This window comes from Saimiri boliviensis, chromosome 10, assembly GCF_048565385.1.
Source record: "Saimiri boliviensis isolate mSaiBol1 chromosome 10, mSaiBol1.pri, whole genome shotgun sequence".
In the NCBI taxonomy this organism is placed as follows: Eukaryota; Metazoa; Chordata; class Mammalia; order Primates; family Cebidae; genus Saimiri; species Saimiri boliviensis.
In genome coordinates, this window is record NC_133458.1 from 83,108,024 (window position 1) to 83,133,524 (window position 25,501).

At 36.1% G+C, this 25,501-nt stretch overlaps 1 protein-coding gene and 1 pseudogene across 2 annotated transcripts; both read right to left on the reverse strand.

Moving 5' to 3' along the window:
- Window positions 1-3,709: 3,709 nt before the first annotated feature.
- On the reverse strand, window positions 3,710-24,617 carry AGR3 (anterior gradient 3, protein disulphide isomerase family member). 2 transcript variants are annotated; one of them, XM_010349339.3, is made up of 8 exons: window positions 24,513-24,617; window positions 21,213-21,348; window positions 16,877-16,940; window positions 7,249-7,301; window positions 6,626-6,702; window positions 6,004-6,067; window positions 5,158-5,241; window positions 3,710-3,934 (listed from the first exon to the last, which is right to left on the reverse strand). In XM_010349339.3, exons 2-8 carry the CDS (start codon window positions 21,319-21,321, stop codon window positions 3,885-3,887), a joined length of 501 nt encoding a protein of 166 aa, XP_010347641.1. In that variant the 5' UTR covers window positions 21,322-21,348; window positions 24,513-24,617; the 3' UTR covers window positions 3,710-3,884. The 2 variants fall into 2 exon arrangements, with proteins under 2 accessions (XP_010347641.1, XP_003938725.1); XM_003938676.4 differs by lacking the exon at window positions 24,513-24,617 and adding an exon at window positions 24,344-24,418.
- On the reverse strand, window positions 7,313-10,769 carry LOC104652976 (cell cycle checkpoint protein RAD17 pseudogene; annotated as a pseudogene).
- Window positions 24,618-25,501: the final 884 nt, after the last annotated feature.

The following is a 25,501-nucleotide window of genomic DNA, read 5'->3' on the forward strand; positions in this document are numbered from 1 at the left end:
AATCAAGCAAACCTGTTTGTTTGAGGTATACTGCTTTACTCTGCAAATTTTTATTACTTTAGATTGAGGGGGTACACGTGCAGGGTTCCTACATGGATATATTGCATGATGTAGAGGTTTGGGCTTTTAATGATCCCATCATTCAAGTAGCAAACACAGCACCTTGTAGGCAGTTTTTCAACCATTGCCTCTCTTACATTTTGGAGCCCTCAGCATCCATCATTCCCATCTTTATGTCCATGTGTACCCAGTGCTTGGCTCCCACTTACAAGTGAGAACAGGCAGTATTTGGTTTTCTGTTTTGGTATTAATTGCTTAGGATATCAGACTCCAGCTGCATCTATGTTGCTACAAAGGACATGATTTGTTCTTTTTCATGGTTGTATAGTATTCTGTGGTGTGTATGTACCACATTTTCTTTACCCAGTGCACTGTTGATGGGCACCTGGTTTGATTCCATGTGTTCGCTATTGTGAATAGTCCTGTGATGAACATAGGAGTGCAGATGTCTTTTTGATAGAAGAATTTATTTTCCTATGGGTATATTCCAGTAATAGGATTTGCTGTGACACAAGGTAATTTTTAGTTCTTTAAGAACTAAAAATTTTAGTTCCTATTGTTAGTTCTTTAAGAAATCTCCAAACTGCTTTCCATAGTGGCTGGACTAATTTGCATTATCACCAATGGTATATAAACAGTCTCTTTTTCCCAAGGCCTCAGCCACATCTTGTTATTTTCTGACTTTTTATTAATAGCCATTCTGATGGTATGAGATGGTACCTCATTGTGGTTCTGATTTGCACTTAACTAATGATTCGCCATACTGAATATTTTTCATATTTTTGCTGGCCGCTCATATGTCTTCTTTAGAGAAGTGTTTGTTCTGTTCACGTCCTTTGCCTGCTTTGTAATGGAGTGTTTTTTTTTTTTTTTTTCCTGGTGTGATGGTAAATTCTGCAAAAAGGTATTTTATTTAACAGCAGGGACTTCATACACATACATTATCAATGCCTTGAAAACCAAAGAAGTTTAACAGTAGTTTCTAGTTTCTGCATGTACAAAAAAATACTCATTTATTTGTTTATTTATTTATTTGAGACAGAGTCTTGCTCTGCAGCCCAGGCTGGAATGCAGTGGTGTGATCCTGGCTCACAGCAATCTTTGCCTTCTGGGTTCAAGTGATTCTCATGCCTCAGCCTCCTGAGTAGCTGGGACTACAGGTCTCTCTAGGCCCTGAGTCTGGACTGGCCACATCCTCCATAGGCCAAGAGCTGGCACATGAGGAAGAGTGCTTGGGGATTGAAAAGCGTGTTAGAGTCCTTTGGGTGTGGTGTCAGCAGTGCAGTGTCTGGAAGATGGCTTATTTTAATTCCATGGAGCTCTTCATGCCCAATGAGTGGGCATGATGCCTGTTCTTTGCCAGGCAAATTTTGCCACCCCATTCAGCCAGCAATTTTTATTTTTTGTAGAAGAATTAACCCATAACTTCTAATCTTTCTCAGAGCCAGCTATTCTTAGCATTGGTGATATGCTGATAACTTCATTTGCGGTCTGTAAATCCATTACTGTGACAGTTTTAGAATAGGCACAATTCTCAATGTACTTGCTGGAGATTTTAAGGGAAATGCTCTTTGGGTCATCTTTCTCTTTCTCTAGATGGATGTGTCTCTGAAGGAGAGAGAGCCATTTGTCCTTCTGTTCTGGAGAACTGAAAGTGGCCACAGAGTGCCCTGCGGGTCAGCCCAGAGCCAAGGATCTCACGGCATTGGTATTGCCTTCTTCCACGTCATCCACACAGCTTGCTGTCCACGTACCAGTTAATCTAATTTTACTTTGTATTATACAGTTATTGTTATATTTGAGTTTGGCCACAACTAACAGATCACTGAATAGGAAAAGCTGCTCCTCCTTGTCTCTGCAGGCCTCTTCTGAGTTCTCCCTGGCTGTCAATCAGCAGAGTCCTATTGGAGCACCCAAATGATGACAGAATTGCACCTGTGTGATGCTGGCAGCAGGAAACCTGGTAACGAGGCCGTTTTTGCAGGACTTTTTCCAGGTTAAGAGGGCACTTCTCCTTTGTGTTAATGATTTCTTCTTCCAAAGCTAAACTCACAGGCAGGCATCGTTGGCCCTGATAACTTTGGAGCTGACCCTGCTGAAGGGCCACACTCACCCAGGCCACTGTTGGGGATCCAGGGGCACAGCATGCTGAGGAGTTGGGAAATGGGGATTCCTGCACTCCAGCCTGGCACCCCTACTGAGGGCGGAGTCTGGCTGCTGATGAGACTGGAGGTGGGAGGGAGGCTGCCGGTCCACTCAGAGAGAGAGTAAGGCCCCAGATATGGAGAACAAGGAATGGGGGTAGAGGGTTTTGGTGGAGGTGGCAGCAGGGCTGGCCGTGAGGGGCAGGATCTTGGCTCACTGCAACCTCCACCTCCCAGGTTTAAGTGATTCTCCTGCCTCAGCCTCCTGAGTAGCTGGGATTACAGTCTCCCACCACCATGCCGGGCTAATTTTTGTATTTTTAGTAGAGACAGATTTCACCTTGTTAACCAGGCTGGTCTAGAACTCTTGATCTCAGGTGATCCTCCTGCATTGGCCTCCCAAAGTGCTGGGATTACAAGTATGAACCACCTCACCCAGCCTCTAAAACATTTTCTACTGTTTGGTAATTACTCCTGGCTGATTTTGGGATTTCTATTAGCAGGAATTTTTCTCGTCGTGGTTGTTATTTAAATAAATAAAATACATGGTATTAACTCTGTGGAGGCTTCCTGTGAAGAACTGAGTTGAGGATTGAATATTTAATCATTTCAGAATACATAAAATCCTTTCCTACTAGTTAATTGGAGAAATTCTTCAATTTTTCTGAAGCAGTTATACTTTCCTTAAAATTATTAAGTTTTAAAGTATCTACCCAATAATTAAGAAAGCATGTAGCTGGGCACATTGGCTCAGGCCTGTAATCCCCAAACTTTGGGAGATTCAGGTGGGTGGATCGCCTGAGGTCAGTAGTTTGAGACCAGCCTGGACAATGTGGTGAAACCCCATCTCTATGAAAAATACAAAAATTAGCCAGGTGTGGTTGTGCTCACCTGTAATCCCAGCTACTTGAGGCAGGAGAATCACTTGAACGGGTGGTGGCGGTGCTGCAGAGGTTGCAGTGAGCCAAGACTGTGTCACTGTACTCCAGCCTGGGCAACAGAGCAAAACTCTGTCCTAACTAACTAACTAAATAAATGTAGTTGAATTTTAAAAATATAATTAGGTTTTAAATGTCTATCTTAGTGTAAAGTAAGAAAAGTAGTAAGTGGTTAATGCTGAAATATGTAGCTAAAAGTTAAAATCACAAGTGGGCAGAGATGTATCCACTTGTTTTGATAACATGGAGATTATTTATGACCTGCGCTAGCAGGTATGATACAGCGGAGGAGACAGAATTAAAATTACATAGCTGGTGGTTGAACCAGGTGTAGCAGCTCAGGCCTATAATCTCAGCACTCTGGCAGGCCAGCGTTGGAGGACTGCTTGAGCCCAGGAGTTTGAGACCAGCTTGGGCAAGAAAATAAGACTGCATCTCTACAAAAACAAAAGTTCAGAAATTTAAAAATTAGATTGGTTGGTGGAGTGAAGGAGAGGTGAAGAAATAGAGACAAACAGTGTAGGCACCTCTTACTACTGATGAGGCAGAAATAAAACTATATTGTCATTCTCAGATTTAAAAAAAACATTTATTGTAATAAGACTATTGCAAACACATTAAAAAAACTAAAGAGTAATATTACAAAATCTCTATACTTGCACATTTAGCATTTGTCAATGTTCCAGAGGTTTTCTCCCTGAAATTTGACTTCTTTGAAGGGAAGGCATTTTTCCGTCATCCCTTATAACTCTGTTTGAATAAGTCTTAATGCTTTCTTCATGTTGTCTATCACTGAAATAAAAGTTAATATATATTAGGATATTAATAAATGAAAGTACAAATGCTATGATCTAACAACTCTAGAATCTGAAATTAACCCATTTGCATTAATAGCTTAGAAAACACAGCAATTCATCTCTGACATTAAAGAATATGCTAAAGGTGTATATGTGAATTTAGGAATTAGACCATTGAGAGCTGGTTGGTCATCTTTATGTTGAACGATTTTATCAGTGGTGTTTTGAGTAGTATGTCTTTTTCTTAAATGGATCATTTTGTATTAGTATTGCTAGATCTTAAAGGCACAGTTATCTTATTAAATATAGTTGAAAATATTGTAAAAAATAGATTTGGACAGGCTTGGTAGGTCATGCTTATAATCCCAGCATTTCGGGCAGCTGAGGCAGGGGGATCACTTGAGGCCAGGAGTTTGAGAGTTTGAGACCAGCCTGGGCAACATATCAAGATCCTGTCTCTAAAAAAAAAAAAAAAAAAAAAGGGGGATTAAAGTCCTAAGTAAGATTGTAACTCCTTGCTTATAGGCATTAAAGAAAGATGAAATGATTTTACTATTATCATCATTTGAGGAAATCACGAGATACTTGATACTAGGAGAATGGGCTGTCTCAAGTTTGTGTCATTTTAATGTGTACTATATTCTTTTCAGTGGTCTCAGAATTTAGAAATCATAAAACCCCTTAGGCATCCTTGTTAAAATAGATTCTCAGGTAGCCCCAAAAGTCTGATTTTGGTAAGAGCTAGAAGTTGGCATTTTTTTTTTTTTTTTTGCTTGTTTGTTTTTTGAGACAGAGTTTCACTCTTGTTACCCAGGCTGGAGTGCAATGGTGCGGTATCAGCTCACCGCATCCTCTGCCTCCTGGGTTCAAGCAATTCTCCTGCCTCAGCCTCTCGAGTAGCTGGGACTACAAGCGCACACCACCATGCCCAGTTAATTTTTTTGTATTTTTAGTGGAGACGGGGTTTCACCACGTTGACCAGGATGGTCTCAATCTCTTGACCTCGTGATCCGCCCGCCTCGGGCTCCGAGTGCTGGGATTATAGGCGTGAGCCACCGCACCTGGCCAGCAGTTGGCATTTTAAACACCACCACTAGCCTCAATGATTCTGGCTTGTAGATGGCAGTTTGCGGAGAAGCACTGATGGAGGGCGTCACTGGCCCCTAACAAACAAGAGTCAGCAATGACCACTGTTTCAGGTCATTTGTGAATACTTACATAGGGGTAAGTCCTGAGGCTCATATGTATACAATCTGTTAGAGTATCTTCCAGTTATATCAGCCCTGACTGTTAAAGAAGGGTCTGTCAAGAAAAAAACAAGTCACTAAAGCATAATTTAGCATATTCTTTTTTTACTCTTTTAAAAATTTTATTTTATATTTGGGGGTTATGTATGCAAGTTGGTTACATAGATACATTGTGTGATGCTGAAGTCTGGGCTTCCGTGGAACCCGACACCCAAGTAGTGAACATAGTACCCAATAGTTTTTCAACCCTTGGACCCCTCCCTTCTTCCCCTGTTGTGGAGTTCCCATTGCCTATTTTTCCCCTCTCTGTGTTCATGTGTAAACAGTGTTTAGCTCCTATTTATAAGTGAGAACATGCAGTATTTGGTTTTCTGTTTCTGTGTTAATTTACTTAGGATAATGACCTCCGGTTGCATCCATAAAATGTTCTTAAAATCATTTTTGTTTCTTAATCTAAAATGAATGTCAAGTAAATTTATAAGCAAAATTAGTTTTCATACATGTCAGTTCTTGAGGCATTATCCTGATTTCTCCTTTTAGTGTGTCATAGATCTCTGTCAATCTAGTCTGAAGCACTGTACTGAAATACATTGGGATACAGATTTAATAGCATACATGCTTTGAAAAAATATTCAAAATTTTCAAATTACAGATATAGTGGATTTTGATTGTAGAGCCAACCAGAGTTGATAATGATTAGATTAGAAACGACTTCTCTTTAAAAAGAATAGTACTTATGCTAGCATTTAAAAATAAAAGCAAGAATGCTGATTTCTACTAATTTTATAGATCTGATGAAATGAGATCACCTACATACCTACAAACATGATTCTAGGTACATATTGCCCATCGGGTGATAAATTCTTATCAGTGGTCTCATGCTAGCAGGAAAAGAAAAAAAAATGTTATTAGATTCGTTTGTTTTTGTTTTTTTTTTTTTTTTTTTTTTTTTTTTTTGAGACGGAGTTTCGCTCTTGTTACCCAGGCTGGAGTGCAATGGCGCGATCTCGGCTCACCGCAACCTCCGCCTCCTGGGCTCAGGCAATTCTCCTGCCTCAGCCTCCTGAGTAGCTGGGATTACAGGCACGTGCCACCACGCCCAGCTAGTTTTTTGTATTTTTAGTAGAGACGGGGTTTCACCATGTTGACCAGGATGGTCTCGATCTCTCGACCTTGTGATCCACCCGCCTCGGCCTCCCAAAGTGCTGGGATTACAGGCTTGAGCCACCGTGCCCGGCGATTCGTTTGTTTTTAATAGTTAATTTCAAGATGATTTTGTGTGAACTCGATTGTCGGTAAATTCTATATTTTGGCCTTTTATAATTCTATATAACTTTCTGTATTAACTAACATATAGCTCTTTGTGCTTTAAAAGGAGAAAAAAAAGGTTTCAATTTTCCTTTAAATGATAATATTAAGAAAATAGAAAGTTCATGTACCATAAGGTTTAGCATGATGAACTTATTCTGAGCCATTTCTTGTATTTCTTCATTTTGGGCAAATACTCTTTTTAGTCCTGTAGGGAAAAAAAAAATTACCAGTTAGTTTGAAGGATCAAGACATCTTTAATATAGCATAGCAAAATAAAGCTAATATTCAGCATTTGTTTGTGTATACAACTCAGGTGTAAATATTAATAGTTCACTAGTGTATTGCTACTTGGTCCCTCACTGGAAAGCAGTGAGGGACAGTCTGTTCAAAGAGACATCAAAGGATAATCACAGTGAAGACACTAATTTTATAATTTTATGTAACTCACTGACTCATTGGTTAAGGCAACAACTTTTTTTCAGTGTTTCTCCACCCTTTCTTTTTGTGGAAAGAAGAGGAATATCTAATTCCTAAGGGGATATAAGAGAAATATTCAGTAGATTGGTAGCAATCATTGTGATCTTGAAGTACTTTAGTAAAATGCTGGCACTCTGGCAGTCATCTTTTTTTTTTTTTTTTTTTTTTAATGGGATTTGCTGAGTGCCTTCATAGCTATTATTACCAGGTCATTTTTCTTATTTTATATTGGATATACTATGTATTATAATAAAATCTCAGGAGCTAAAATTACCTTGGGAGTATTGACAATCCTCCAGGTGATGAATAACCATTAATGGCTTCTTACTAAAAAAAGAAAGTGTGGAATTAAGTCACATGATTAACTTTGAGTCAAAACATAGAGAGGAGTTAAATTGAAAGTTTTATTAGTTTCAATAAGACTTGCAGTAATAATCTCAGATTTACAAATCATAGCACTGTAGTCAATAGCAGTGTTACTCTATTTGTGGCCCCAGAAGTGATAGTGTCAGTATCACTAGGTAGCTTATTAGAAACTTACATTCAAAGGCTCCATTCCAAAATTAGCTGGGCATGATGGTGTGAGCCCATAGTCTTAGCTGCTCTGGAGGCTGAGACATGAGAAGAGCTTGAACCCAGGAGGCAAGGCTGCAGTGAGCCGAGATCACGCCACTGCTCTCCAACCTGGGTGACAGAGCGCGACTCAGTCTCAAACAAACAACCAACCAAAGACCCCATCCCAGACCCATGCAGTCACAATCTCTGGGGTGAGGGGGGATTTCAGGAATCTGTAGCTTAATAAGCTTATCAGGTAATTCTTATGTACACTATACTGCAGTTAGAAAAAAATCAATTCTGTATCCGGAGATAAAGGGGTATTATGAAAAATGTATTTGTTTCCAATGAACACCTAGTATGAGATTTCAGGAAAGTAACAGATTTTTAATTTAGTTTTTAAAAAAGCTTTTACAAAAATTATTAATATTAGGCTACGTTCACATTCTTTCATTCTTGCACATTGCAGAATGTACAAACAACCTGAGTGGGAGTTCCCTATTTAATACATTTTTGGGGGGTCATTTTGAGTTTAACCACAAAAAATTTTAAAAGATAAAAATTCTTCCTCCTCCTACTGACTTCTGTAAGTATGCTGTATTACTTTTTCTTATGTTTTCTCCCAGAGGTTTTCAGGTATATAACTGAAATCTATGTGAATATGTATATATATTTATCACTCTCATGGTCTGCTATTATTATGTTTTCTTCCACGTCTCCTTGGGCTGAAAAGGGCTGAGGATGGCCGGCAGACAGTTCACTAGCACTGTTCTGACTCAAAGGAGGAGACCAGGTTTCCAGCTCAGCGGCTTGAGTAGATTTCACCCAGAGATACCACTGCATGAAGCTGGGCTTAAATGTCCTTCATTAAGTTGGGCCTCATCTCCACTGACAGGGTCTATCATTCCATGTTCCCTGTCAGTCAGGGCTTCCATTTTCAATCTTCCAAAGTGTCACTTCAGAGGGAGCCTTCCAATATTTTAGATAAAAGAAATCTGAGCTTGATTTCTCAATGGAATCATTAGTAGTCAGTACGGCAGTAGCGGAGTTTGGAGGCATAAAGCTGGTAGACAGAAGTTAGGAAAAAGTGCTTTTGCTGCCAGGGAATTTTCCCAATACTTTTTATTTATTAGAAACCAGTGGGGTTTGTGCAAGAGTCAAACACTTGATCCTCCTCCTTGGCAATGATTATATCCTCGGACTTGGTTGGAATGTATCACCCCTCTCGTGTCTATAGTTGTGCTATATTCCCTGAGTAAAGAGCGTGTATTGCAGTCACCACTGAGGATATCTGCAAAACTTAGAAATTCACTGGCTCTCACGATATCATCAATTTCCACAAAGAAATCTACATAGTTTGGGTGAAGATATAAATTAGATAATTCTCCTGGCGTGTGTAACTTTACTACTACATCCTCAGGTTCAACAAGCAATATATCCCATTCATATTTTGATAAATGAGAGGGCAACTGATGTGAGTATAATTCTGTTAAAGAGGCTCTTTTACAGTTAGAATTTTCCCCAAAGCTCTGAAGATAAACAGGGAAACATCTTTGCCACCAAGAGCTTGGACCTCTTGATTTTCAAAAACCCTAAGGTTTTCCTCTTCATTTGGATTTTGACAGCACAGCATCTGACTTTAAAGACATTGCTTTTTTACTTGGCCATGCGTTGTTTTCTCCTATTGAAGAAGAAAACTGGAGGCTGTTACTGCACTTCTGATGTCACCAGAACATCCTTGACAGAGCAACTCTAGAGAAGTTTTGTCAGGGACAGTAATTTTTCCTCCATTCTTGTTAGCTTCTGTAGTCACTATTGGATTAAGACATTTAATCGTAATTGTTTGTGTCACGGTGTTGAAACTAATATTTGAGATAGATTGTTCCTCCTGAATTTCTCTGGGAAACAATAACCTTTGATTATTATCTCGATTGAGACGGTCAGAGATCATAAATATAAGAGGACATTAACCAATCTTCACATACTTCCTTAGAACTTCGTGGAAAGTATGAGAATTCCAATAAAACTGGTTAGGCAAATCTTCAACTAGAATTATCTTCTTATCAGTTCTGAGATCATCTCCAAGCATTTGTAACTTGTTATACTTTGTTGCTCTTAGTGGAAACTCTTTGAAAACTGCGATCTGAGACTGATAGGGAAACATATGGAAGCTTGATTCAGTATTAAACTTTTCCTTGAAATCACCTTTTTGGAAGTCTGGTAAAACTGGATTAATTCACTCTTGTACTTGAATACCATGCTCCTTTGATAGCTTTTTTATGATCATTGTCTTGCCACATCCAGGAGGAGCTGTTATTAATAAAATAGATCCATCCTGTTTTGGTTGCCTTTTTAAGACTTGAGCTTTTAACTAGGTTTCAAAAACTTCCTTTTTTTTTAAAAAAAAATTAAATACACAGCATGTTCATGCTGAGTTTCTGGTTTATATTTATCCACCCGTGGTTCATTTTCAGACAGATATTCTTTTGAATTTTCTAAACTGTAAATCTGTTCTAAGGAAGATAGATTTCCTCTTTTTCTAGCTGGCAATCTGTTACTTTCTAATGTGGAAGGCCCATTTTTCCTTCTATGACTTGAGTTATTCACATCTAATGAGGTGGCAGTAGTAATAGCGATGCCTCTACACCCTAGAAAATAATCGAATGATGGGTCAACCCAGTCTGTTACCTTTGTGGAAGATACCTTTGGTTTGAGACAATTCGTGGCATTATAAACTATAATATTTCCCACCCATAGTATAGGACTTGCAGTACATTAAACTATAATTCACCTCTTTTAAAAAGCAGGTAACTGTCCCTGAAGATACCACATTCCTGAAATGAGAGATCATACTGTTTTTTTTTTTTTTTTAATGATTTGCACATAGATGGGTATGTTTCTGAATACAATTCCAGAAGTAGAATTTCTGGAAATACACACAAAGAGTGTGTGCATTTATAATTCTGATATATACTCTCCATAGAAGCCATACCAATTCATATTCTCTCTGGTATTGTGAGCAGTAATTATTTTCTCTATTCTCACTAAAGCTAGTTATTAATTTTTTTAATCCAATAGGTGAAAAAAGGGAAATTAATGTGGTTTTTCTTTCTTATAAAAAATAGTCAATCTTACATGTTTGAGTTACTTATTTTTCTATTCTGTGAACTTTCATGCTCTTTGCTCATTTTTTTTCTGTTTACTTGTTTACCTTTTTCTTATTAATGTATAGGAGCACATTGCATATTAGAGGAAGTCACCCTTGTAATATGTGCTACAGAGGTTGGGGAGGGATAACGTGGGGAGAAATGTCAGATACAGGTGACGGGGACAGAGGCAGCAAACCACCTTGCTGTGTACGTGCTTGTGCAACAATCCTGCGTGATCTGGACATGTATCCCAGAACCTAAAGTACAATAAAAAAGAAAAAAATATATAAAAATATTTTTCCTTTGTTCATTCTAAGTTTTTGGTTCTGTAGAAAATTCCATATAATTGAAAATATTAGTCATTTCTTTTAGGCTTTTTCTTTTCTCTTTTCCTTTTCTTTGGCTATGCTCAAGTCTAACAGATAGGACTATGGTGAGGCCGGGGGAGCATCTAGAGTAGAAAAATTCGGGACTTTATTTTTGAACCCCAGGTATCTTTCTTGCCTCACTATAATCTTGGCTCTCCCCAAGCATTTAAATAAATAAAATGTTACAGTAGAATCTTCTAGTGCTTAATGTTTTAATTTTTATGATTATATCTTTCTAATTTATTTTTGTATGAACGTGAGATTGGGATGAAAATTTATGTTTTTCTCAGATGGCTCCCAACTTCTCTCGGACACTATTACCTAATCTGTGTCCCCTATTCCTGATTTAAAATTATCTTTTTGATAACAATCTTTCTAAAAGGAGCAAGGCGATATTTCACTGTAGTATTAATTTGCGTTTCCCTGATGATTAGTGATGTTAAGGATTGTTTTCATCTACCTGTTGCCCTTTTATATCTCTTCTTTTAAAAAATGTCTATTCAGGTCTTATGTCCATTTTTAAAACACCAATTTTATTTGTGTTTTGTTGAGTTGCTTGAGTTCCTCGTATGTTTTGAATACTTGTCTCTTTTCAGATACATGGCTTGCACATATTTTCTTCCATTCTGTTGGTGATTTCTTCATTTTGTTAATGTCTTCTTTGCCGTACAGAAGCTTTTGAGTTTGATGTAATCTCACTTGTCTATTTTTGCTTTTGTTTCCCATATTTTTGAGGTCATATCCAAAAATTCATTGCCTAGACCAACGTCTGGGTATATAGAATGATTTTTTAAAACACTGCTTTGATTTTAAGTGGATTGTGAGAATCAAAGGAAATAGGCTCTTTGTATAGTTTTTCAGGATTTTCTTCTTTTCAATAGCTAAATAGTATTTTATTGTGTACATATACCATATTTTATCGATTCATCTCATGACGGTCAGAAAAGATACTTGACATAATTTCAATCTTCTTAAGTTTGTTAGACTTGTTTTGTGGTCTGTCATGTGATCTGTTCTAAAAAAGAATCCCTATGCCACTGAGAATGTATCTTCTCTTGCTGTTTGATTAAATGCTCTGTATATGTTTGTTAGGTCCATTTGGTCTAAAGTGTCGTTTAAGTCCAATGTTTCCTTATTGACTTTTTTGGATGATCTGTTCATTGTTGAAAGTAGAGTACTGAAGTCCTTTACAATTAGTGTATTGTAATCTATTCCTCTTTTCAGATCTATTAATATCTGCTTTATGTATTTAGGTACTGTAATGTTGGATGAAAATATATTTATAATTGTATCTTCTTGGTAAATTAATACCTTTCTTATTATTTAATGACTTTCTTTGTGTCTCTCTACATTTTTTGACTTAGTCTATTTTATCTGATGTAAGTGTAGCTACCTTTTTTGTTTGTTTTGTTTCCATTTATATAGAATGTATTTTTTGATCCTTTCAATTGCAGTTGATAAACATCCTTTAAGGCGAAGTGAGGCCTGGCACAGTGGCTCATGCCTGTAATCCCAGCACTTTGGGAGGCTGAGGCAGGAGGATCTCTTGAATTTAGGAGTTTGAGACTAGCCTGGGCAATATGGTGAAACCCTGTCTCTACCAAAAATAGAGATATTAGCTGTTGTGGTGGCTACTTGGGAGGCTGAGGCAGGAGGATTGCTTGAGCCTATACTTGGGTCTTGTGAGTTTTTGTTTTTGTAGGGCCGGGGAAACTGTTTTTTAATACATTGAGTCCCTCTATGTGTTTTGTTTGGAGATCCTAATCCATTTGCAAAGTTTTAATTATTTATTTACTTACTTTTATTACATTTTATTTATTTACTAGTGACATAATGTTTATTATAGCTTTATACAGTATTTAATAATGATTAAGTCTTAATCTCCATTGCTCTGTTTTCAGAATGTTCCTAACTATCCTAACTACTCATGTCTAATTTTTCATTTCAATTTTAGAATTATCTTTAAAAAATTTTTTATCATGATTTATTGTGATCACCTTAAAAAGTTTTTAAAGTATAGAGATAATGGGCATTTTTATGATGTTAAGTCTTTCTATCCAAGAATACAATATGCTTTGCCAAATATTTTTTCTTTTTAGTGTATTAAGGTTCATATAGATCTTACACATCTTCTGTCAAGTTTATTCTGGGGTATTTTCATATTTGTCATTGTAAATGAGGTATTTTACAAGTTTTTTGGAATGCAATTTTCTATATATAAATGCAATCAATTTTTAAATATTAACTTATTCTCATCTAATTCAACAGAATTTTTGTTATTCTAAATATTTTAAATTCTTTTCAGTTTTTCATGTATATAAATCATCATCGGAAAATAAAGATAGTTTTAACTTTTCCTTTCTGTGTTTTTCTACCTTTTTCTCATCTAATTGCATTAGTTAGTACCTCTAGAAAAATGTTAGAAATTGCTGTGATTGTAGACATACTTGTCTTATCCACACTTTAATGGGACACTTCTATTTGTTTTCCCAGTAAGCATAATGTTGGTTTTTTGTTGTTGCTGCTACTGTTGGAATGCTGTTTCTTTGTTAAGATTAATTTAAATAAATTAATATTCTCAAATGCAGGGTCTCAAAAATTGAGATATGGATGTTTCATTCTGTTTAATGCCTTTTCAGAATTTTATGGAGATGAGAGATACTTGAATGGATTGTTTCCTTATAAATATTAAATTATTTTGACTAATACATTTCTTAATCCTAAACCACCCTGACATTCCCAGAATAAACCTCAATTTATCAGGGTGTAATTTTTAAAGTTCTACTGGTGCTTCTTACTAATATGTTGTTGATGTGTTACACTGATATTTGGAAGTGAGATTCTTCTGTAGACTTCTTTCTTTTGTAATGCTTGTTTGATATGGAAACAATAGTTAATCTGGAATCTTCATCTTTAATGAGTATTGCAATAGAATGTTCTTTAGCTATTTTATTAACTCTTGAGGAGCTTTTGTAATATGTTTTTCAGCTTCATTTCCAAATACTTAATAGGTCTTTAAGAATAAAAATTGTGTCATACTTGATCATTGAGCCTAGAGAAGTGTCTAGCATATAGCACTGGACACCCAAGGAATACTTGACTTATTAATTATAAATTTGGATTTTTAAAAAAGCTACTCAAATTGTTCTGATATTCAAACAGGTCTTAGAACTGCTGCCCTAAACCAATTTTCTGTTTAAGCTTGTATGATGTCTATAAAATAATACCGCTTTGTCTCTACAACATACTGATGGAGTAATAAATGCATGAATACAGAGGTATTTAAACTTTGTTTATAAGATGCTTTCTAATAGCAACTATTAGTCATACAGAGGCATACAATAGCAGAGCAAATACTTGTGGCATCTTTTTAAACACTAAAATGTCAGTTTTTGAATCTTCTATGAGCTATCTATATGATCTGTTAAAATTAACAGAGTAGAGGATACAAAATCAACACATAAAACCAGCAGCTTTTCTATAGGACGATAACAAACTAGCCGGGGGGGAAAAAAAAAGAAACAAGAAAGCAATGCCATTTACAATAACCACAAAAAAGGCTGGGTATGGTGACTAATGCCTACAACCCCGGCACTTTGAGAGGCCAAGGTGGGCAGATCACCTGAGATCAGGAGTTTGAGACCAGCCTGGCCAACATGGTAAAACCCTGTTTCTACCAATAATAAAAAATTAGCTGGGTGTGGTAATATGTGCCTGTAATCCCAACTGCTCAGGGAGCTGAGGCAGGAGAATTGCTGGAACCTGAAAGGCGGAGGTTGCAGTGAGCTGAGATTATGCCACTGCACTCCAGCCTAGGAGACTGAGTGACACTCCATCTCAAAAAAACAACAAATAAATGAAAGTCACACACACACACACACACACACACACACACACACACACACACAGACACAAACGGGAATATATTAACCAAGGAGGTGAAGCATCTCTACAATAAAAATGGTAAAACATTGAAGAAAGAAATTGAAGAGAACACCAAAAAATGGAAAGACATCCCATGCCATGGATTGGAAGAATGAATTTTGCTAAAATGACCATACTACTGAAAACGATCTACAGATTCAGTGCAATCTCTATCAAAATACCAATGACATTTTTCACAGAAACAGAAAGAAAATATCTTAAAATTTGTATAGAACCACAACAGACTCCAAATAGTCAAAGCAATACTGAGTGAAAAGAGCAAAACTACAGGGAACATACTGCCTGACTTCAAAATATACTACAAAGCTATGGTGACCAAAAACAGTGTGGTATTGGTATAAAAACAGACAGCTAGACCAATGGAATAGAGAACCCACAAATAAATCCACGTATTTAAAGTCAGCTGATTTTTTTGCAAAGGTACCAAGAACATGCATTGGGGAAAGGACACCCTTTTCAATAAATGGTGCTGGAAAACTGGGATATCTATATGTAGAAGAATGAAACTAGACTCCTATCTTTCACCATATACAAAAATTAATTAAAAATGGACTAAAGACTTAAATGTAAGACCTTAAAGTATAAAACTCCTAGAAGACAATATAAGGGAAGCCGTTTAGGACATTGTTCCCAGCAAAAATTGTATGAGTAAGATTTCAAAAGTGCAGGCAACAAAAACAAAAATAGACAAATGGGACTATATCACCTGAGAAGCTTCTGAACAGCCAAGGAAACAAAAGGGTAAGGGGACAACTTGTAGAATGGGAGAAATTATTTGCAAACTGTTCATTTGACAAGGGCCTAATATTTAGAATATACAAGCAACTCAAACAACTCAATAACAACAAAATCCCCAAATGAGATGATTTTAAAAGGGGCAAAACGTCTGAATAGACATTTCTCAAAAGAAGACACATAAATGGCCAAGTATATGAAGAACTTCTCAATCTCTAATCTCATCATCAAAAAAGGCAGACCAAAACCACAATGAGATATTATATCACCACAGTTAGAATTGGCATTATCAAAAAGACAAAAGCAAAACAAAACAAAACAACAAATGCTGGTAAGGATGCAGAGAAAAGGGAATTCTTATACACTGTTGATGGGAATGTAAATTAGTACAGCCATTATGGAATATATATATAGAGGAGTCTCAGAAAACTAAACATATAACTACTACTATATGATCCAGCTTCCCTACCACTGAGTATTTATTTAAAAAATCAGTATATCAGAGAGATACCTGTATCTCCATGTTTATTGACTCACTATTCACAATAGCCAAGATATAGGATCAACCTAAATGTCCATCAATGGATGGATAAATAAAGAAAAAGTGTTACATATACACAGGGGAATACTACCCAGCTGCAAAAAGTAATGAAATCCTCTCATTCACAGCAGCATGAATGAGCCTAGAGGACATGTTAGGTGAAATAAGTCAGAAATAGAAAGATAAATACCACATATTCTCACTCATATAGGGTAGCTAAAAAAAAAGTTGAGTTCATAGCAGTAGAACTGTGGTTATTAGAAGCTGGGAAGAGTTGGGAGCAGGAAGGTTAAGGAAAGGTTGAGGAATAGATACAAAAATACAACTAGATGGGAGGAATAAGTTCTAGCAGTATTTTATTGCACTATAGGTACATATACTCAACAATAGTTTATTGTATACTTTTAAAAAGCTAGAAGACAGGATTTTTGAGTGTTCCCATCAGTAAGAAGTGATATTTTTGAAGTGATGCATATACTAATTATCCTGATTTGATTATTATACATTGTGTTCATGTATCAGCATATCACCCTATATCCCATAAATATGTATAATTATTATGAATCTACTACAAATAAAAGGAAAACATGAGCTGAGAAGGGATGTTACCTTTTTTGAGCATAAAAGAGACCTTCTTCATAAGTTTGTACCCAAGTGATGTCATCTCCCCAACCTAAATAGAAGAGAGAAATCAATGCAGTAACCAAGAACAACAGAAGAGCCCTGAAATGGTTATCTAAAAAGCAGATATCTACCTACAGATTGTAACTAAGCCGTCAAGCTGTTGGCTGACATATGGTGCAGAGGACACACAATTTTCACTAGATATGGAGGTGGTTTCCCTTTAGATTGTAGTATTGAGGTTTTGCTACTGTATTTCAAACCTTGAGGCCCATGGCCTTGAACGCAGTAAGTGCTTAATAAATGTTGTTATGACTAGAGCTGATTGAAAGGAGATCTTCGGATAATGTAAAAGCTCTGGCTTTCAGAATGTTTGGAAAGTAATGGTTAATCTTTGCATACTTTGTAATATTATTAGGAATACTTTGGTCTGTACAATGCCCTCGTATTTTAAGTCCCAAGAGATTCTGACCTTATTCTAAGTGAGTATACATTGTGAAATAAGAGAATTCCAAATTTTGCTTTGAATTTTGACTTGGAAAAAATTCTAGTGTGGGAATTTCATGGCAGAGAGATATAATAAAGCACATGTGTTTTGGAAACACCCAAAAGAATGGAGAGAAAAAACAGAAAGCAATGAATATTGAGAGAACCCATTAGCCTTAAAGAAATGGTATGAGTAGTTGGGAATGTACATTAGAAATTAAAGAATAAGATCATCAAGGAGAAGAATACACAGAACCTCAAAAAACATTACTGTGTATTTTCAGGAAATTCCTCAGTCTATGAATGAGAAAGATTGAATTAATGTGAAAATTAGAATTATTTGAAGGTCAGTTTGGGCCCAGATTTTCTTACATCTTTCAAATGTTGTCAGACCACAGTTTCTGGGTTTAATATCATGGATAATTAGAAAGCAAGATAAATATGATTCTATGATTTCTGCTTGTTTGTTTTGCATGTTTGTTTTCTGGTGACAGTTTTATTGAAATAAATTCATATACCAATACAAATTCCTATTGAAAATGTATACTTTTAGCCAGGCGTGGTGGCTCATGCCTGTAATCCCAGCACTTTGGGAGGCCGAGGCAGACAGAATACCTAATGTCAGGAGTTTGAGACCAGCCTGGCCAGCATGGTGAAACCCCGTCTCTACTAAAAATACAAAAATTATATAGGTATGGTGGCGTGTGCCCGTAGTCCCAGCTACTTGAGTGGCTGAGGCAGAAGAATCGCTTAAACCCAGAAGGCGGAGGTTGCAGTGAGCCGAGATCATGCCACTCATACTCCAGCCTGTGTGACAGAGTGAGACTCTATCTCAAAAACAAAAAACAAAAAACAGTATACTTTTTAAAAGTATATCCACAAACTTGTATAACCATCACCACAATCAATTTTAGAACATTTTCATGTCTTCAGAAAGAAACCCCCTACCATGTAGCTATCACCTCCTCTCCATTTTCTTCAACTGCCACGGCCCTAAGAAACCCCTAATCTACTTTTTGTCTCTATAGATTTGCTTATTCTGGACATTTCATATAAATGGAATCACACAATATGTAGGCTTTTGTGACTAAATTTTTTTCGTTCAGCATAACCTTTTTAAGGTTCATCCCTATAGCAACATGTACTATTATTTAATTCATTTTCTATGGTTCAGATATTATTTTGTTGTATGGATATACCACATTTTATTTATCTGCTCATCAGTTAATAGATATTTGGGTTGTTTCTACTTTTTGTTCTTTACAAGTCATGCTGCTGTGAACATACATATACAAGGTTTTGAGTGGTATATGTTTTCATTTGTCTTGGTTACAGTAACTCTGTATTTAGCTTTTTGAGGAGCTGCTAGCTTATTTTCTGAAGTAGCTGTATCATTTTACATTCTCACCAGCAGTGTTTTTTTTTTTTTTCTTCCTGATTTAAAACCTTAACATTGGAAAACATCTCTTGTTAGTTTAATGCCACATCTTAACAGGAACTCTTGCTCTCTGTAATAATCCTGAAAGATTCTCTTTCCAGCTTTGCTTGAACACATGCTGTATCTATACACCACATTTTGCGTTAAGTAAAAGTTATTCTAAAATAGCAAGTGAGACTAGGCCTCTGCTTAATTTTCCCTGTTCTGTTGCAAATATCATTTAATGCTAGAACATTAGCAATAGGAAAACTTTGTATTCTCTGCTCCTGCTCAATTTGGTTCCACAAACAGTAAAGGAACATCTGCTGTATATCTTACTCCACAAAGCAGTGGAAATATACACATTAAGCAATTATAAAAAATATCCATAGCCCTATAGGGAAGCCATATTGCATTATAATAACTTGTCATATACTGTGTCTCATAATCACAATAGGTCAAAGCTGGTACACAGTTTAAATGCTCTTCACGGCTTCTGCTTATTACTCTAATTCTATCCCTATCTCTGGCTATGTTTTCTTGTCTTTTGATATTTCATTCATTTATCTAACATGTATTTAAGTACTTACTAGCTGCCAGGCACTGGACTAGGAACTCAGCAATTCTGATTCAAAGGAAGTTGAGATTTTTTGGATCACCGTATGTGTATTTTTTTCTCCCTGAACTTTCTACTATCTTTTTCTGATTAATCTATCTTTTTCTCCTTACTACCTTTTCTACTTCACTGTGTTCTAAGAGGCTTCATATGCTGCTCTGCGCTCTAAGGAGCTTCATATACTGTATCCCAACTCCTCCCACTCCTCCTCCCTTTAATCTTCGTTCATTCTGAGCCTCATTCTCTCACTTGTTTCACATGTAGCAATAGATGGCAAAAGACTTTGCCAAATATAAACCAATTCTCAGTAACAGTCATTAGTCATCTTCTGTGTTAAATTAGTTCCTTATCGTTTAAAAAAACAGAACTTTTAAGTTGTTTAAAATAGAGCATACAAATGTAATATATTTTTCATAAAATTCGGCAGGAGTTTTAAATAACTATTTAGAAGTGAACACATAGAATATTGATGCCTTGTTGTATAGTTATAGCAGTGCTGCTTTATGCAGACCTGAAAAGTGTTTAAGGGCAATAACTGAAAAGTGTTTAAGGGCAATAACTAGTTGAATCTCTGGCACTTTAAGGCTACTGAGCTCATTGTTTTACAACTATTATGCTATATAGAGAAACAGAGTTATGTTTAGGAAAACATTTCAACTTTCTAATTCATTCCTTTTGCAAAAATATATTGACTTTCTGTATATATATAGTTTTTGTATTTGTTAAACTGAAGTAGAATTAATTAGCTTAGGTAAACATTGATGAGCACTTGGCTGGCACTCAATACATCTCTTAAGAAATGAAATGTACTTGGGAAGCAAGTCAATGTTTTAGAATTTGAAATCATATATATATTTATAATTATATATTTTAATATAATTTATTACATAAGATATTAGATATAATTATATATAAATATATACTATATTTACTCTATACATACTATAATACAATTACTCTGTTCCTACCTCTGATATATGTATACTCCTACATGGTTATTCAAAACTAGCAGTATTACTACAAGGCACTTGACTACTATTTGCAGTGGTAATGTGGAGTGTAGCAAACAAATGGTCCGTGCTCTGTGGTAATACTGCTAATTTTGAATAGCTATGTGGGGACAAAGAATTCTGTTCCTACTTCTGTTACTTGGAGATACAGAAACCAACTTTGAGAATTTTTTCTTTTATAAAATGTTTTTTTAAAGTTGAATGTATATTTGTTTCTTAGGACAAAGTAAAACAGTAAGTAGTAAAATGTTTTCTAAACATGTAGCCAATGGCAATCCTTGATTATGTCTAAAACCACTGCATCTGTGTTCCAGAGTCAATATAGCAAGACTTGGTTACCCCAGATTCTCAGGGTTTGGGGTACAGTATAGTTTTCTGGGTAGGCTTATATAAAGTTATTCCAAATTATTTTTTATTTTGGAGGACTGGGAAATAGAGAACTGAGAATTTGGGGAAATTTTGAGAAATCTTAAATTGCTCTTAGGACACTAATATGACATAGCAATCTATCATTATTTTCTAAGACTTTGGTTACCAAAGTTACAGACAGCAAGCCAATTCTTTATTATTTCAGTTAAAGATAATGCAAATTTATGTAATTGTTTGCTGGTTGATTTGATCCATTGTCTAAAATAAACTGATCCTTTCTGTTAAAATTCATTTTGAAGTCACACACAACAAAAATCATTCAGTTAGTTTACTTTGCTTCACAATTTGACAATGAGTGAAGACAGTGGATATTTTAAAAAGCAATTTAAGTGACTGAGTTTAGAAAATAAAATAAGATTACAGCACCTCTTGAGAGTGTCTGAGGAGGCCTCTTTTCCTTTCTTATTGCAATGGCAAGGTTGGAAGAAACTGTGATGAGTAATAGGCAGAGAGCTGAAGCTGAGTGTAGCATCATGTCTTCTAGAGAATCTCTCAGAAGAAGCTAGATGACAGAAAGGAATTCTCAGAATCTAGTGAGTTACTTCAAGCTATCACTAGAAGATATTTGCTAAGAGCTGGACGAATCCTGTGATGTCAGACTGATCTGCGTTTTTGGTTTGACATGGTATAACCAAACACATAGAACTTTAATTCACTTTTTGTTTTAAAAATACTTAATCAACTCGATAGATGCTCAGTTGGTGATAAGTCATGTTCTGAGTATCCTGGGCATAGTGTTGTATAATTAAAAGGGAGATAGATCAGGGCACACAAAGCCTGCTTCTGAATTGCCGTGTAGCGTTCACACCACCAAGATGAAACACAAATTAGGTTATGTTTTTTAATGGCCTGTAAACTATAAAGTGACTTTTAGCATGCAGAAATATTCTTGCCTTTTGATTCTCCTGTATCTAATAGGTCAAAACATTTTAAATCTATACAAAGATAAGATTAGACATGAACAAATATTGCTTAAAATAGAAATTAGAGGAAAAATAGAATATGGAGGATTCTCGTCCTTCAGTTCCTTTATTGATTTTACCTTTCTCATGCTTCAGCAATTACTCAGACTTTTGCCTCTCATTTATAACACAGCTCTTTACAAAAATCAAGTGCTGCCATATTACTATAAATGAGGCACATGTACAGAGAAGAGTAGACGTGCCATGATTACGTTGTCTCTTGGTTAGCTAGAATTCAAACTGGTTCTTAACTGAATGTGCTGTTAAGATAAAAACTAAAGTCCAAAGTTGGGTCTAATCTGGTCATAAACCACCTGATAAATATATTACAGGAGGTCTTTAATACTTGTGAGATATTTAGTTACAGCATTAGCATATAAAACTCATTTGAAAATGGTTGGCACATGAAGTTTTGAAACTTTACCTCAAAATATAAAATAAATGTACAGACATTCTTCACATTTAAGGTTCCTTTAAGATATCTTTCCAATTGACTTATATTATTTCGTAGTGAATTCCTCACCAAAACAGTGAAATTCCTTAGCTAAAATGGCTAGTGAATGATTCTTTAGTGATTCTTTTCAAACAAAGATGTTGCTATAGCTTATTGTAGTAGGCATTGTGGAAAATGGAAAGATATGTTAAGACACAATGTTTTGGCATTGGTAAAACATTTGGCAGTTGTAATACCCTAGTCATTTTAAAATAGCAACTGTAGTCATGGACGAGAACGATTTGTTGGTAAAGAAGTTTATAGATTCTAGGTTTCTCCAGACATTTTCTCCTTCCTCCCATTCTACTATTTCCCTTTCCCAGTGGCGCATATATTACAGCCCCTCTGTGGATTGAAAATAGTTACCACTCCAGGTTAACCTTACTTTATTTTCCTCCCTAATCCCAAGTAAACCCTCCCTCCTTCCCTCCCTCCCTTCCTCTCTCTCTCTCATTCTTTCTTTTTTCCTTTTCTTTTTTTTGGATGGAATTTCACTATTGTTGCTCAGGCTGGAGTGCAACAGTGAGATCCCCGCTCACTGCAACCTCTGCCTCCTGGGTTCAAGCAATTCTTCTGCCTCAGCCTCACAAGTAGCTGGGTCTTCAGGTGCCCACTACTAACACCTGGATAATTTTTGCATTTTTATTAGAGTCCGGGTTTCACCATGTTGGCCAGGGTGACCTCAAACTCTTGACCTCAAAGGATTGTGCCTCACCTGCCTGCTTGTGACCCCTCCCCACACCCTGCATTAAAAAACCCTGTTAAACAATTACCGTGGTGCCTGATAAGGATTTCCATTTAAGTTCCCACAACTTATTAAACCATAAAACATTTCAGAATGTCATGTTGTACCTTAAGGACTCAGTCATCTTGTAATTTAAAGACTGAAACAAAGAAAGGGTGAATTTTAGTAGAGGATGGGGACAGTTGACTCTGGAACACGAAGCCCAACCCAGGGTAGGCAGCCTCAGTTAACTTGGTGCCGTGAAGGAACTGAGGCAACCATCTAGGACCTGGATCCAGCAGGCTTCTAGAGGCCTGTGGATGAGCTACAGAAGGCTCAAAATTCCCGGAAATTGTGTGCAAAATCTTCTCTGCCTCTGTTCATTTTCCATGGTAAGAGGGTCCTAAACTTCATTAAAATCCTTCCAGGGATCTTGGATATAAAGAAGAGTTAAGAAAAGTCAATCTGGAGGAAGCATTTGAAAAAACTTGTATGTTAGGTACAGAGGCAAGCAGGTACAATCTGCATTTTAAAAAAGGAAAAGCACTTCATCGTTTTTTGCTTTAAGCTGCCAAGTTTCCAGATAAGTGGGAACCATTTTTCCTTTTCAAATTTCAAGTATTTATGTATTCTTGTAAAATACTTTCTAATTAAAAAATAAAAATCTTGGTTTTCTGGTTTTACACTGACAAATTATAAAATAGATATTAAATATATTCTGTGACAAAGCAATACAACTTGTATATTGTAGATTTTGAATAAATAATGCTTTCCTTAGTAAAATATAGTGTGAATTGTTGAGGGTTCTTTAGTGTTGGTTGCAAGTTTAAGCTACTTAGGGGAACACAAATGAATATGGCATGGTTACAGCCCTACAGCAGCTTAAAATGCATTTGGGAGGCACATAACCATATGTCAAAAACTGTATAAACATTCATCAATTAGCATTTTCTGCCACTAGTATTTTATTTTTCAAAAGTAATTTAACATAAGTAATTGATATTACAACTTCCTGTATTTTAAAGTAAAACAAGACTTTAAAAAATATAAACAAGAGCTATTGTTACTTGTAGAATAATTCTTAAAGAGTCGTTTTTGTGGTTGATGTCAATTTATTCTAATAGCATTAATATAAATAGAGATAAAACTATGAAACCGGCAAAGGAAATTGAGTTCGGTAAAAGAAGAAAAATACAAATTCATTTCACTTACCCCACCCTTTTCTGAAAGCTTTACTTTTAAATAGCAAAAAGTGATTGTTTAAATATAGCAAAGCTTGACCACAGATTAAAATAATCTGGAAACTTTGCTTGCTTACCTGTCTTGGCCAGTGCTCTTGTTGGAAATGTATTCTGGACGTTTCTGGTTAAAAATGGGTGTGGATTTATACACACACACGCACACACACACACACACACACACACACACCCGACCTACAACCTCACCTGCATAGAAACGGAAGCATAGTTACCTGAAAACAAACTTACAGAAACAGACTGGTCTGAAAAGCTCTCTGCTACTTTCCAGTTCCCATGCTTCTCACACTAAAAATGTTCTTCTCTCTTTCTCTAAGATCGAATGTCTTCATAAAATGAGGCCAAATACCATCTTTGTGCTTTTTTTTGTTTTTTTACCTTTTATTTCCCAAGGTAATTTAATGTTTGGCTGATGTTCAGTACAAAAAAAAAAAAAAAAAAAAAAGGAAGAAAGAAACCGGAATGAATTTAAGAACTGTGTGCAAGCCATTGTTCTCGATGAGAGTGCCGTGAGGCTTGAAGATTAGATACAAAGCAAATAGAAATTCCTGAGGGTTACTATGTTTACAGAAATATAATTAATAGCTAAAGAGATTGGGTCCTTTTTTGAGAGAAGGAAATAAAAATTCTATTTCAGTATTGAACACTTTCTTAATTTGATTATTCTTTACAATTTTTCTATAAAACATTTACCGCGCGAAAAATGAGAAATGGACAATTAGATACGTTTACATTTATCTAATAGTTATTCTCCAAGTAATTAAGAGTAATTATGTAATTACTGTTAAAATAACCTGGGGGAGGGTGTCATCAAATTTGGTCTACCTGCTTTTGTACAGCCCAGGAAAAGGAACAATTTTTACATTTTTAAACGGTTGGGAAAAAAAATCAATAGAATCATATTTTGTGATCCATGAAAGTTACATGAAATTCAATTTCAGTGTCCACAAGTAGAGATTCGGTGATGGTGTGCAACCGTGTACATTTGCTTACTTGTGTCTGTGGTTACTTTTGCACTGCAACATCAAAGTCCAGTACAGTCCAGGACAGTAGATACCAAAATCTGTGCACACTCAAGTCCCATATCTAGCCTGGTGCAACCCACAGATATGAAAACTTGGTCCTCCTCATATGCAGGTTTGGAATCCAGTGAACACAGTATTTTTGATCCACTTTTGATTGTAGATGCAGAACTTGCCCATATGGAGAAGCGTATTTAT